A 14747-nucleotide genomic window follows, 5' to 3' on the forward strand; every position below is an offset into this window, starting at 1 on the left:
GAGTACCTTTAAAAAAAAAAAAAAAAAAGAGGAGGACTTGTGGCACCTTAGAGACTAACAAATTTATTTGAGCATAAGCTTTCGTGAGCTACAGCTCACTTCATTGGATGCATTCAGTGGAAAATACCTTAGCAGCATTAGGTATGGGGTTATTCATTCCTTTTTCTCGTTTCCACTTCAGCTTTGTGTGTGATGGCTGCTTAAAGAAAACAGGACGAACCAGAAAAGAGAACAAATTCTCTGCTAAAAGTAAGTCCTCCTGATACTTGTTCAGAGAACATTTCAGGTGTATTAGCTAAGTGCTTAACAATGTATTGGGAGAGAGGGGAAACTTTCCTGTCCCTCTTGTATTATTTTAAGAATTTTAAGCTTTTACTTAAATTCTGGGGTTCCATGTGTTTTGGGATAGAGATGGGAAGATAATTTCAGCCAGATCACTTCCCTAGTATTTATTCAAAATGCACACATCCAACTTATTAATCAGTACCATGTTTACAATGGCTGCTGCTGGGCCCATGCTCAAAAGAGGGCCTGGCCCACTCCACTTGCGCTGTGCACGGAGCAGCTGGCTCCTCTCTATCCCCGGCTCACGACCACCCCACCACTCGCTCCTCTTGACCTGCCAGCCAGGGCTTCTGTCTGCCCCTGGCCCCGCCTGCTGGCCCCTCCCCACCCCCTGGCCCCTCCTCCCAGCCCATTGCTTGCTCCTTTTGGCCGGCTGAGGGCTCCTCTCTGCCCCCGTCACTGACCAGCAGCTGCCAGTGGAGACTGGGGCAGAGGGGAGGCAGCTGCCACTCCAGGCTGGTGACCGTCTACTTTGGGCTCCCTGGGGCAGGGCCTTCCTCTCCCTGCTGCTTTGTGGAAGCATCTGGCTGGGGAAATTGGAGGCTGCCCTTCTCCCACACCGCTCCATTGCCCATGCAAGGAAATGTCTCCTCCACTGTGAGCACCATCAACACCAGGCGGGTAGGGTTGAGTGGGGCCACTCTTTGCTCCCAAGTTTCAGCTGTCCTGACCCCTAGCACTGTGCTGGCAGGGATGGGGATCCCTGCTCTGTGCTGGCAGGGGCAGGGTGTGGGTCTGTGATGGGGGGGGATGCTGAGATGTGAGGGGGTAGGAGGCTCTGGGCAGTGGGGGAGGTTTGTGTGTTCTGGGGGGGGTGCTGTGTAGTTGTGGTGGGGCTGTGGGGAAGGGTACTGGGCAGTGGTGGGGGGGAGATCTGTGTGTTGGGATGCTGGGCAGTGAGGGGTCTGTGTGTGGTGCTGGGGAATTGTAATGGGGCTGACTGCGGGGGGGGGGGAGGGGAGGTGCTCGGTGGGGTGGTTGTGTGGTACAGCATGGACCCGCACGGGGAAGGGGCACCTTGGCAGCACAGGGATCGGCGGGCCAGTGTGCATCTGGAAACTGCCAGTTAGTAAACACTGCCTTCACACTGGGCAGAGTGGGGTCGCCCACGCCATGCCTTGCCCCCAGCCGGCCTCTTGCTCCAAAGCCCCCATAGGGGCCCACAAATATGTTTTGTGCCAGGTCAACAAAAGATTAATCCGGCCCTGTTACTAATGTAATGGTTATGGGGACTGTTAATGTGGGATACAGAGCCTTTTACCTCAGTCACTAATATTACTAGTGTTGGGGAGTGGCTCCTCTATGATTGCTGTCTTGCTTAAATGTGAAGACAATACATTCAAGTCATCCCCGAAGTACTGTTCCCTCTAAGCTGTGCGCGTGTGCACACGCACACAGATCCAAATCCCGCGCACATGGTGAAACATCGCATGCACAAAAAATGAAATACTCACTTGGGCGCATTTGCCTTATGGCGCACAAATTTGAACTCTGCTTCAAATATTTGCATAGAAGAAATTTTTTGCGCCATGGCTTGTCAAAAATTAGAGGGAACATTGTCCCACAGCTGGCACCTCTAGAAGTCTTGGCAGAGCAGACTATTTGGCTTTGACCACAGAAACAAAACCACTGTTTACTAGAGGTGGCTTCTCCTTGGGCAGGATTGATATCAGGATGAAGGCAAAGTGTGGGAAGCTTGTACTGTCATTGTCTGTTCTTTAGACGGAGATGATTTTGAAAGCTTTTCAATCTGACTCCTTTCACTCAGCTTTAAATTGCATTTTTAAAAGTTGAGTAAATAGTTGCATTTAATTTTGCTCATATTCATAAAAACAGCCCAAACAAAACTTGACTGACACTGGGGTGTTAGCAATTGCACAGTATAAAAGTTCTATCTTTGTAGTGAGCTTTTCTGACAAAGGGCAAGGAGGAGATTTAGAGAACTGAATTGTCTTGAAATGTTGAAAAAATAGTTGGGTTTGCATCTTAGCCATCCCAGAGCTTTTTTCTTCAACTGCATTCTCATAAAATGGAAACCAACCCACTTTGAGACTAGTGCTTCAAGTTAGACCATCTGTATGCTTTTTCCATAATCCACGTGTCCTGGATTTACTGAGAACACTGTGAGGAATGGGAGGGCTGCTTCCAATTTTGTTTAATTAGCTGGGGTTTCCAGTTACTTACTTACAAATTTTACTCTCAATGCTGTTGTGCAGTGGGGATTTTCAAGGATGTGCCAAATGTGAAAATGGGAGGCTGTGGACAAGAAACTGTTAATATTTGCAGGAGTATCTACAGGCTCAAAAAGAGATTGAGGCCTCTTTGTGTTCTTACGTGGACTATCAGTTTCAGATACTCCTTCAGATGCCTTGTATACTTGCTCTTCCTTTGTTTAGGTTTTGTTTGAAAGGAGAGATGACTGTAATCCTTGTGGATATAAATGGAATCGTTCTATTTAGAAGGGGTTTTTATTTGTCCAAAAAGTGCGAATTTCTCTTCAAGAGAATGAGGGTATGGACAGTATCGGCTAGAACCTGACAGGGATAGGCAGCCTGAAACTTCCACAGGCAGCACCTCCGATTTACTCTGGTCCTTGGCCCATTCTGCCAGTGCCCTCACTCAAATCTAATACATGAATAGAGAAATAGAATTTGAAATTCCAGTTATGCATATGTTAAGAGTTTTATTGTTTGTGCAGGGTTGCCATCTACAAGGCTGGGTACCTTCTTGGAGAACAGAGTGAACGAATTTCTGAGAAGACAGAATCACCCTGAGTCAGGAGAGGTCACAGTCAGGGTGGTTCATGCCTCTGACAAAACTGTAGAAGTAAAACCTGGAATGAAAGCAAGGTACATCCCTTCAAGTCCTAATGTTGCCTGCTCCCAGCATCATCCCAAAAGATAGGTGTTTGAGTTTTCTACATTTGCTGCTATTTGGCAACTGCAAAGTGTGTCTAGTATTCAGAACACCACCAACACAGCTTTCTTGATTGGCTGTCAGTGATGTCACACCCACTTATATTAAATTGCATGAAGTATATTAAAGTTCTGGAGATTAAAACTAAACAATTTTAAAACAAAGCTGTGTTCCATTGTATTGTAGCTTTGATTATTTGTATTTGTTGCTTTCTAGTTTTGTCCTTTATGTAAACACTAAAATCCCTCCACTCCAGAAAGATTGAGATGAAAAGTGAACAAACTTTCAGGATAACTTGGGACACTTTTCCTTCTCTGGGATATAGTTGTTAGTGTTTGCTTTCCCATTGCCTGTGACAAATGGCTCTGACCATGCGTTGCAAATCCTGTCTTAATTACTATCTTTATGTATCACCATGTGGTGTTCTCTGTCCTGATGGAATGAAAGTATTTATTACTCTCCTCTTTATCTTATGATATCTGCAGGTTTGTAGACAGTGGAGAGATGGCAGAGTCCTTCCCTTATCGAACAAAAGCCCTGTTTGCTTTTGAGGAGATAGATGGTGTAGACTTGTGCTTCTTCGGTATGCATGTACAGGAGTATGGCTCAGATTGCCCCCCGCCCAATCAGAGGTGAGGAACTGCAGTGCCAGTCAAGGGAGGTTAAATTTTACTTTGCTCTGAAATCTCAGTGGGATAAACCTTCTGAAGTCCCAGATTTAAAACTTTAATGCAGCATAATTAAATTTTGTTATTCATAATAGTATATCCCAACACAAAACAGTTACAGCAATATGGTTATAGTAAGAAGGAGTTGAAGATAGGTAGGTGACAGAATGGGCATTTGGTTATGGTATTCCAGCAGCAGGATTTTGGAGTCTAGTTTGTAAAGAAACAAGGAATCAGTGAGGAAGAGGGAGCAGACTGTTCTAGAGAGAGGGGGAGGTCAAATTTGGAAACCAGAGGTGATGTAAAGGAATGTGAGTTCCTGGAGGTAGATGGGACCCGTAGCCTTTGAAGACAGTGGCTTGTGCATTAGGTACTTCAAGGACCGAAAATACCATGGATTAATGTATATAAATGCTGTGAAATACTTCTGGCCTTCTGTTCTGTAATGTCATGTATTTTTTTTTTCCCCATCTTTGCCTAGGCGAGTATACATATCTTACCTTGACAGTGTTCATTTCTTCCGCCCTAAATGCTTGAGGACTGCTGTCTATCATGAAATATTAATTGGATACCTAGAATATGTCAAGAAATTAGGGTAAGCTTTTAATCCTTCTTCCTATTTTACAGCATCCAGTAGTGTGCTAGCACCTCTCAGTGCAGACAAAATGATATGGATCCTACCCTGAAGAGCATGCCATCTAATTTCAACCTGTGACATAATGGAAGGGGCAACAAAACCATGGGTTTAGGAGGAGGAAGGGGATATGACACTGCAGTGAGATTGTGGTTTCTCTGCAGAGACTTGTGGAGCAGTTTTTTTAGAGGTGTAAAAGACCTTAGAAGCAGGCCCCATGTATTATGCTACGTTCCCACCAAGGAATTTCCTTATCCCAGTGTCTGTAAAACTGCTATATGAAGCTCAGTCCACACCTTCACTTCATGCTGCTTTCTGTGTTTATGGGTGATGTCAGGTGCTCGTTTTCGGGAGGGGAGGACTGCTGCTAGCTAAGTTTCCCAAGGCTTGTCTTCACTACCATGCTAAATCGGCACCAGTGCGATTTAGCACATCTGGTGAAGATGCACACATTAATGAGAGCATGCTCTCCTGTCAATGTAATTAATCCACCCCAACGAGAAGTGGAAGCTATGTCGGCGAAGAGCATCTCCCACCGACATAGCACAGTGTAGACACCACCTTAAATCTATGCAAGTTACGTCGCTGGGGAGTGGCTTTTTCATACCCTGGAGCGATGTAACTTACATTGACTTAAGTGGTTGTGAAGACAAGGCTCTAGAGTGGGATGGGGGATCTGCAGAGGCTGTTCTCAGTGAAGCGAGGAAGAGTACTTATAACTGGAATTCTGAGCATATTGTCTACTCTCCTTTCCCTGGTTTTGGGAATCTTTCAAATTACCAATAGAGGGAAAGGAACTGAGGGCAAATTTGGCTTTGTGGTCCTATAGCCTTTCACAGTTATTACTTTCTAGATGATTTCAGGTTTTATGGTACTGAAAGACATGCTCCTTAGGAGCTATAGAGGAAATATACTTGGGAGAACTCCCAGGTATAGAGGAATTTTCTTCCTTTAATTGGGCTTGAAGGCAGAGGGAAAGGAATCAATGCTGGGAAAGTAAAGTAGGTTTCAGAAGACAAGTTAGTTTTTGGATCTCATCTGCTGGTAGGCAGCTCATCTGTCTTGCTGGGGAAGGAAAATCCTGGCTCCTAGTGTTGAAATGTTCCGTTTCTTTGCTCTGAGAATTTACACTTCTCTCATCTAATTGTAATGCAGTTGGTAGATGACAGTTGCAAGCGTATGTCAGGCTTTAGTGATTTTACCTGTAGATGGGGGGGAAATGCTTTTTTGCTGCACAGAATAGGGCTGTGCATTAATTAGTAAAAATATGCATGCCTATATTGTATGCATGTGCCAATCAGAATACAACTCAGTGTTTTTATTAACAGTATCCATTGCTTATATATAGTGACAGCTCTAGAATTTAGATCAGGAAGAGGATTGCAGTAGTTGTCCATCTTGTAATACCAGCAGGCTTTGTGCTGGCTCCACCTTGTGGCTGAAAGGAATAGAAGACCCTAGTGATACACATCAGCATCCTGATGTATTGATGTTTTTTACAACGATAGATATACAACTGGACATATCTGGGCCTGCCCGCCTAGTGAAGGAGATGACTATATTTTCCATTGCCATCCTCCTGACCAGAAGATACCCAAGCCCAAGCGACTGCAAGAGTGGTATAAAAAGATGCTGGACAAATCTGTGTCGGAGCGCATTGTCCATGACTACAAGGTTGGTTAATTGTAAATTAGATTCAGTAGGATTTCATGAGCAGTCTGTTTTGGTTCTCTTCCCACTGCTTGCCCTACAATGTAGGATTATTCAAAGAAATTTGTAAGGCATTAACTTGTGTTTTAGAACTGGATTGAGTATTTAGCAGTCTGGGGTTAAAATAAGTAAATCCTATCTAAACCACGCATCTTTTGAAGCCATTTTAGTAAAAGAGGTATGCGGTAATGTCACACCTTCCTTTGCTCCCAAAGAAATAGAAAATCAAAGATACAGGCCATGAGAATACTAGAGAACAACAGCCAATATGGGACTGTCAGTATGAAGAACAGAGTTAATCTTTTGGGGATATTTTAGCGATTTAAAAAAAAAGAAACCCAACATAAAGGGTTGGGCTGCTGATGGAGTTAGAAGGACCTAAAGTCTGTAGGTTTATGTTAACTTGAGATCAAGGGCTGTAGGAAGTGTTGGGATATTGCTGCTCTATCTAATAAATGTGGGGCTTGTAGTGACTGGCTAGCAGTCTACTGAGCTACTAATGGGGTTTTTTTCCTGTGGGGACTAAATGCCTGAATCATCGGCCCAAACTATCCATAATTGAAGCACCACTAAATGTGTCTTCAGTGCTTTTTTTGCTGTGTCTGAGAATAGGGTGCCCTGGTTCATTTGGATAGTTATGATAGCTATAACCGGGTTTGTATGTTTTTGTAGGATATTTTTAAGCAGGCAACAGAAGATCGTCTAACAAGTGCAAAAGAGCTGCCTTACTTTGAAGGGGACTTCTGGCCCAACGTGCTGGAGGAGAGCATTAAGGAACTAGAACAAGAGGAGGAAGAGCGGAAGAGAGAAGAGAACACTAGTAATGAGAGCACGGATGTAAGGAGACTCCTTTTACCTAACTCTTCATGATATTTCTCCATCTTTTCTTATATCTTCACTTAGTTTCCCTAGGTCCCTGGTGCAGAATTAAATGTTGTTAAGACTTAAAACTTCCATTTGGGGGTGGTAATAACTGTCTTTAGGCTTATCTAAAATGCATGTTTATTTTGAGACTCAGCTCTCCCGCTTTCCCAGATGGTGCCCATTTCCCCCTCCTGTTTCCCTACCTGTAAGTTGAATTCTTGCTATCATTCTACTTAATTGGGAGCCAGAAAATCATTGTGTGGGAGCCTTAGAAACTATTCTCAGCCAGTTTATCTTCAGATTCAGGTGGACACATTGTGTCACTGGACTTTAGCCTTGGTTTGTCTTAATTGCTATGAGAGTGCTGTGTAGTGCAGAATGAGCGTAACAGTGAGTCCATGACTGACGTTTTTCATAGATTGCAAGGCCAGACAGGATGACTCTGGTCATCTAGTCTGACTTCCTATATAACCCAGGCCATAGAACTTCCCTAAAATAATTCCCAGAGCAGATCTTTTAGAAAAATATCCAATCTTAATTTAAAAATTGTCAGTGATGGAGAATCCACCACAATCCTTGGTAAATTGTTCCAATGGTTAATTACACCTTGTTTCAAGTCTGAATTTGTCTGGCTTCAACTTCCAGTCATTGGATCATGTTACACCTTCCTCTACGAGAGTGAAGAGCCCATTATTAAATATTTGTTCCCTATGTAAATACTATAGGCTGTAATCAAGTCACCCCCTTAACCTTTTCTTTGTTAAGCTAAATAGATTGAGCTCCTTGAGTCTATCACTATATAAGGCATGTTTTCTAATCCTTTAATCATTCTCGTGGCTCTTCTCTGAACCCTCTCCAATTTATCAAGATTCTTCTTGAATTGTGGACACCAGAACTGGACACAGTATTCCAGCAGCAGTCGCACCCAGTGCCAAATACAGAGGTAAAATAACCTCTCTACTCTACTCAAGATTCCCCTGTTTATGCATCCCAGGCTTGCATTTGCTCTTTTGGCTGCAGTGTTGCACTGGGAGCTCATGTTCATTATCCACCATGACCCTCAAATCTTTTTCAGTCATTGCTTCACAGGATAGAGTCCCCAACCCTTTAAATATTACCTACATTCTTTGTTCCTAGATGTATACATTTAGCCATATTAAAATGCATATTGTTTGCTGGTGCCCAGTTTATCAAGTGATCCAGATTGCTCTGAATCATTGACCTGTTCCCAGTTTTTGTCATCTGCAAATTTTATCAGTGATGATTTCATGGTTTCGTCCAGGTCATTGATAAAAATGTTAAATAGCGTAGGGCCAATAACAGTCCCTGCAGGACCCCACCGAAAATGCACCTGCTAGATGATGATTCCCTGTTTAGTTATATTTGGAGACCTGTCATTTATCCAGTTTTTAATCCATTTAATGTGTGCCATGTTAATTTGTCGTAGTTTTTGAATCAAAATGTCATGTTACCAAGTCAAATGCCTTGCAGAAGTTTATTACGTCAACACTACTATCTTTATCAACCAGAGTTGTAATCCCATAAAAAATATACCAAGTTTGACAAGATCTGTTTTTCCATAAACCCATGTTGAATTGCATTTGTTACATTACCTTCTTTTAATTCTTTACTAATTATCAGCCACTCCATTATCTTGCCTGGGATTGATGTCAGCCTGACAGGCCTGTGATTACCCGGATCATCCTGTTTACCCTTCTTAAAAATTGGCACAGCATTAACTTTCTTCTAGAACTTCCCCAGTGCTCCAGGCCTTATTGAAGAACGTCATTAATAGTCTATTGAGCTCCTCAGCCAGCTCTTTTAAAACTCTTGGATGCAAGTTATCGGGACCTGCTGATTTTAAAATGTCTCACTTCAGTAGCTCCTGTTTAACATCCTCAAGAGGTACTAGTGGAATGGAAAGAATACTTCTGACATTTCTGCATTATTCTTAATGATTCTACCATTTCCATGTAGTAATGGACCAATATCATTGTCCGGATTCTTTGTCCCTAAAACATTTTTACAAGTCCTTATTGTCCTTATCTCTGCTGGCCATAGATTTCTCCTTGTGCCCCTTGGCTTCCCTTATCAATTTTCAACAATTCCTAACTTCTGATATATATTCATTTCTATCACCTTTCCCTTCCTTCCGTTTGTTATATATTTTTTACAGCTGCCTTCATTTCCTCTCTCAATCGGATCGGTTTTTTACACAGTACAGCCTTGTTCCTCGATTGTGGAATTGTGGCTTTCTATGCATCTAGTAAGGTGTTCTTAAATGATTCTGAACTGTCATTCACATTTTTCAGATTAAATTCTTCCTCCCAGCTGAGTTGGCTCATAATTGTGTTCAACTTTGTGAAATCAGCACCATGTGTGTGTGTGTGAGAGAGAGAGAGAGAGAGATAGATAGATAGATAAAAACTGGTCTGGCCTTTATTCTGCTTGCATATTATAAATGGGATCAAGTCATGATCACTTATACCTAAGCTACCATTATTTTTTAGTTCTGTGATCAATTCCTCTTTTTCTGTTAAGACGAGGTCTAATAAATAATTCGCCCAGGTCGGCTTGCAGCATTTTTTAGTTTGGAAATTGACATCTATGATGTTTTGAAATTCCAAGGATGTTTTTAGTACTCGCAGCATAAGACCTCCAGCATATGTCACTCAAATTGAAGTCCCCCATGATCAGTTTTTTTCCGCCCCCCTACAGATCATAGAGAGGTAGATAAGGAGGCAGTCATCCTGTTCCCTTGTGTGATTTGGTGGTCTGTAGAAGACACCAACTGATACCCCATGTGTGCTTTATCTGTTAGGATATTGATGTATGAGCATTCAGGATCACTTTTGTCCAAGTTATGAGTGACTCAGAAACAGGTAATGCCATTTTCAACATAGGGTGCCCCTCCTTCTCCCCTTTTGCCCATTCAGTTCTTCCTGAATAGATTATAACCATTCATTTAACATTCCAGTCGTGAATTTCTGCGGTTATGTAGTCTTTCAATCTCTAACAAAGATGGTCTAAAAGTTGTAAGAGTCTAAGATCAATTGAGGGAGATCAGGGTTTAACTTGACCAGCTAATATCCACCCAGGATATTCTGGATCCTTGTTTGGGTTGGTTTTTTGAAGCTATGAAAATCAAGAAAGCATATCACTGAAACTAAGGCTAAAGCAAAAAGATCAATCAAGGCTAAATCAACAAGTTAGTAGATTTGAATTAAATGATCAAATTAGTCAAATCATCAGATTAATTCAACAAATAATTAGTCCTTATAAATCCAAAGAAGGGATCTACAGAGGTGGCTGTCAGTTCAGTTATAAACACCAACTAAGAATTTTACCAAGATTTAGTCAGTCTGAACTTGGATCTGGTTAAATATTTGATACTGAAAACAAATTGTATAATTTCTAAACCACAACCAAATAAAAGCTTCCTCTTTAGATTTCAATTCTCTTAGTTCAGTTCAATTCAATTAGTAGTAGCTAATCCTCCCTCCCTCCCTCCCACCCCCTTCAAAAAAAAAAAAAAGCAACTAAAATACAGGTCTCTACAGAATACTTTGATAAGCAGAAGTCTGACAACCCTGACTTAGCAGTTCACATACCCTAGTTTACAGCTGTCAGTTTTAAATTGCTTAGGACTCGGAAGACTGAGGTTGCTTTAATGAGTATTTTTGAGACTTTGTTGTAGGGTTATTTAAGCCTGTGGAACTTACTTTCTGGCAGCTTCCCAGGGTCTACTTGACTGATGCTCATGTACTTAGCTACTTTTTTACACCCTAAAATTAAAGAATGAAAAAGGCTGGGATGTCTCCCAGCTAATAAAAGTAAAAGACAAAAATAGAAAAAGGGAAAAGATACTTAGGATAACAGAGGGTTTGCGTAGTATTCTAGGTTCTTCAGAAATAGAAGCGGGAACTGCAGTCATGGGGCCAGACAGCGATGTTGCTGACAGTGCTGCTTGCTAGCAGGCTTTTTCACATACAGGTAGACTGGCCAAAGCCCGGCATATTTGTTGATGATGTGACGTCCTCCCCCAGAGGTGATCAGTCTTGGGATTCTAGAACTTTAGTCTTTCCTCAGGTGGCTTGCTGATCCTAAAGGCAAGACTTCTCAGTCTTACCCTTAATTCTTATGGTATTCCTGTGCCGCCTTGCAGCACCTTCCTCCAAGGCCTTTGGACAAAGCAGATGAGTCTTCCCTTGAAGCCATGCCGCTTGATATGATTGTGTTTGAGTTAGGTCATCTTTTTGGCTAGCATCGGGGGGAGGGAAGAGAGAGTGAGTCTTCCTGAAACCAGCAATTTTTTTTATAAGTGTGCAGTTTTTTCATTCAGGGAACATCCCGACACCACCAAAAATATCAAATACGCTTCTAAAGAAGCTGACATGGCCTTGTCCAGGTGAAAGGGTCTTGAGATGGCATTATGCCAGCAGTTTATGGAAGGTTCAGCACCAAATAAGTGTGAATATCTTAGGGCCAGATCTCACCTTTCTTCTTGCAAACAAGACAGTTTAGTAATCTTTATTTAGGAATTGGGGATTATATCAAATAGCTTCTTTTTGGAAATTTTCATCTTGACAAAGTTACTTTAAAGTTTATCAGAATAAAACCCACTGAAGAAATAAAGTTTAAAGTCTGTATTCCCATACCCAATTTCTCACATAAAGTACATAAAAAGCATCTACAAAAGGGACTAGAAGGCATGACTACTCATTAGTGAGCTGTGATCACACTAGACTAGAAATGAAACTGACTTTTGTCAGTTTCAATTGAAATTGTCACCCCTTGCAGCTTCCATTATCCTCAAATACACATGTTAATCAAGATCAAAGTGGGAGTAAATCCCATTTCTTGGACATAAAGACAAAACTTGGTATAAACCTCCGTTGGAGGCAGTCTAGGGAGATGAGTTAAGCCGGAATAAGTGGTTAGGGAGGCTTTGTTGGTGGGAAGATAACAGAAATCAGAGAGTCCTTAAAGTCACTTGAACTGTCTACTCCTTCCCCAGGTCTCTGGACAGTGCACTATCATTCCTTATGTGTTCTTCAGTGACTTCTCCAGCTTTAAATGTATCAAGGTTGTTTGTTACATTCCATGGAGATGATTCCACAATCTAATAGAGCTCACCATTAGAGAACCTTTTTCTGATTGGCCGTCTTTGATTAATTTTATCCCTTTTCTCTGTTTTACCCCTTCAGTCCAACCTAAACAAATATCTCTTTTGGGTGTTTACACTCTTCAAATACTTTTTAGATGGTTATATTGCCACTCTGGCATCTTTGGAATGACTCTGATCAAATTAATTCAAACTTCCAGGACAGTTGGTAAGAACATTTTCCTAGCTTCTTAGTAAATTGTGAAAGCTTTTCTTATAGTTCTCCAATGACTGGAGGTGCTAGCCTAATAAAGTGCTTTAAATTTTGATATACTGATTTACTGTCTTTTTAAATAATTGTCAGAGGCACCTAAATGCCTCTTATTATTCTACAAATTCAAAGTTATCGGCTTCTCTGGCAGGTGAGTAAGGGAGACAGCAAAAATGCCAAAAAGAAGAATAATAAGAAGACAAGTAAAAACAAGAGCAGCTTAAGTCGTGGCAATAAGAAGAAGCCTGGCATGCCCAATGTCTCCAACGATCTCTCCCAGAAGCTGTATGCCACTATGGAGAAGCACAAAGAGGTAAAAGCCGTTGGATTGAGAAGTATCTACTGTTTGAACAGCCAAGTGCACAAACACTGAATATAGAATTTAGTAAGAGTACGTATTTGTAGATGGAATCCCCATCTAGACGCTTTCCCATCAGGGCTATGGGGATAAATACAGATCACAGTTGTGCTGTGTAGAGAACTTTCATAAGTAAAAGTCTTTGCTGTGCCAGATTGGACCATGGGCCCATTTAGTTCAGTGGTCGGTATTTGCATCAGAGGAAAGCGGGGGGGGGGGCATAGTGCACTTGGTGAATTATGTAGTGTTATATGTGCAGAAGTGGAAATTCCTTCATGACCCATGCAAGTAGTCTGCTTGATGCAAAGCCATCCCACCCATCACAGCATGCTAACATCAGTAGTCATGAAATGACATTTACCATGTAGTTAAGGTTGATGGCCTCTTGGTCAACTGCTGATTTTAACTTCTGCTTTACTTTTCAGGTCTTCTTTGTGATCCGTCTCATCGCTGGCCCTGCAGCGAACTCCCTGCCTCCCATTGTTGAGCCTGACCCACTCATTCCATGTGACTTGATGGACGGGCGTGATGCCTTCCTCACCCTTGCTAGAGACAAGCACCTGGAGTTCTCCTCGCTACGAAGAGCTCAGTGGTCAACCATGTGCATGCTAGTGGAGCTGCATACCCAGAGCCAGGACCGCTTTGTTTACACCTGCAATGAATGCAAGCATCATGTAGAGACCAGATGGCACTGCACTGTCTGTGAGGTATGCCTAATAAGGTGTTTTTTCCCTGCTAGCTCTGGGCACCAAGGTTAAGGAGACTCTTCACCTAAAGTCACTTCTAAACCTACATTCATAGCAATGTCTGTCCAGTCTACATTGTGACAGTTTGGAATGGGGGGTGTTAAGTGTGCTAGCCTGAGTGAAAAGTAGCTGTGCTGCTGTATGCCCCCAAAGGCTACAATCACTTTAACCATGCCTATTTCATTTAAATCTTCACTCCTCCACCAGTAAACTGACTGTGCCCTAAATTCAGTTCTGAGAAACTGCAAATATAATTTGACATTCTGCCTCCCACATACACCTAAATAACCAAATTCTGGGTTCTCGAGTTAGTGAATTCTGGTAGTTTTCTTTTCTTAACTAATTTTAGGAATACCAGGCCCCCTACCATTTGGCAGGACTTCTGTCCTCCTCAGAATTTCAAAGCCCCTTTACCTCCCATCTGTTCTCCATGTGGCCCCTCTGCTTTGTGCTCCCCTTGCTCACTGGGAAAAGCAATCTGCTCCTCCCTCTCCCCTTCTTTAAGAAGTGGCACTATTGTGCCCCACTCCTCTTTTGAAGAAGAGCAAGCAGATGAGTGGCTACTCTGTTCCCTGAGCTTCTCCTTCCCTCTGGGGAAGGAGCCAGTGGTCCCCTGACCCCACTTGGTCAGGTGAGATTTCTACTGGCTCAGGGCAAACAGGTTTTCCAAGCCATGGCTATTGGTCTGTATAAATGTCAGATACTGTTTTGCCCACACACTTTTCACTGTTACTTGTTTGGACTTCTGCCAATACCTGGGCACAGAGGACATTATAAATTACCTGAAAGGAAAATATAAAATTATTAGTGATACTTTTCAGATGATCCAAAGACTGGGAGAGTGGTAAATAATGGCCGTCACTGGTCATAGGGGACTATCTTGGGAAGCAATCACTCTGAAAAAGACTTGGGCATCATGGTGGATAATCATCTGAACATCAGCTCCCAGTGCGATGCTGTGGTCAAAAGAGCTAGTGTGACCCTTGGATGTATAAATGGGAATATGAAGCAGAGGGAGTTTTATTCTCTTTGGCACTGGTGGGGCTGCTGGAATATTGTATTCAGTTCTACCATCCACAATTCAAGAAGGAAAGTGATATATTGGAGCGGGTTCAGAGAAGAGCCACAAGA

At 42.3% G+C, this 14747-nt stretch overlaps 1 protein-coding gene across 6 annotated transcripts in view; it reads left to right on the plus strand.

Annotated features, from left to right (window-relative positions):
* EP300 (EP300 lysine acetyltransferase) overlaps positions 1–14747 on the plus strand; it is a 129115-nt gene that overhangs the window by 110459 nt on the left and 3909 nt on the right. For 3 of the 6 annotated variants that reach the window (XM_073327139.2, XM_073327145.2, XM_073327140.2), the window contains 9 exons: positions 182–249; positions 3044–3194; positions 3747–3893; positions 4411–4524; positions 6072–6237; positions 6946–7110; positions 8006–8080; positions 12664–12825; positions 13296–13577. In XM_073327139.2, coding sequence (XP_073183240.2) covers positions 182–249; positions 3044–3194; positions 3747–3893; positions 4411–4524; positions 6072–6237; positions 6946–7110; positions 8006–8080; positions 12664–12825; positions 13296–13577 — 1330 coding nt within the window. The remainder of the gene's footprint in view (positions 1–181; positions 250–3043; positions 3195–3746; positions 3894–4410; positions 4525–6071; positions 6238–6945; positions 7111–8005; positions 8081–12663; positions 12826–13295; positions 13578–14747) is intronic. The other 3 variants (XM_073327141.2, XM_073327144.2, XM_073327148.2) reach the window with 3 other exon arrangements.

Source organism: Lepidochelys kempii, chromosome 1 (assembly GCF_965140285.1).
Source record: "Lepidochelys kempii isolate rLepKem1 chromosome 1, rLepKem1.hap1, whole genome shotgun sequence".
Taxonomy (NCBI): Eukaryota; Metazoa; Chordata; order Testudines; family Cheloniidae; genus Lepidochelys; species Lepidochelys kempii.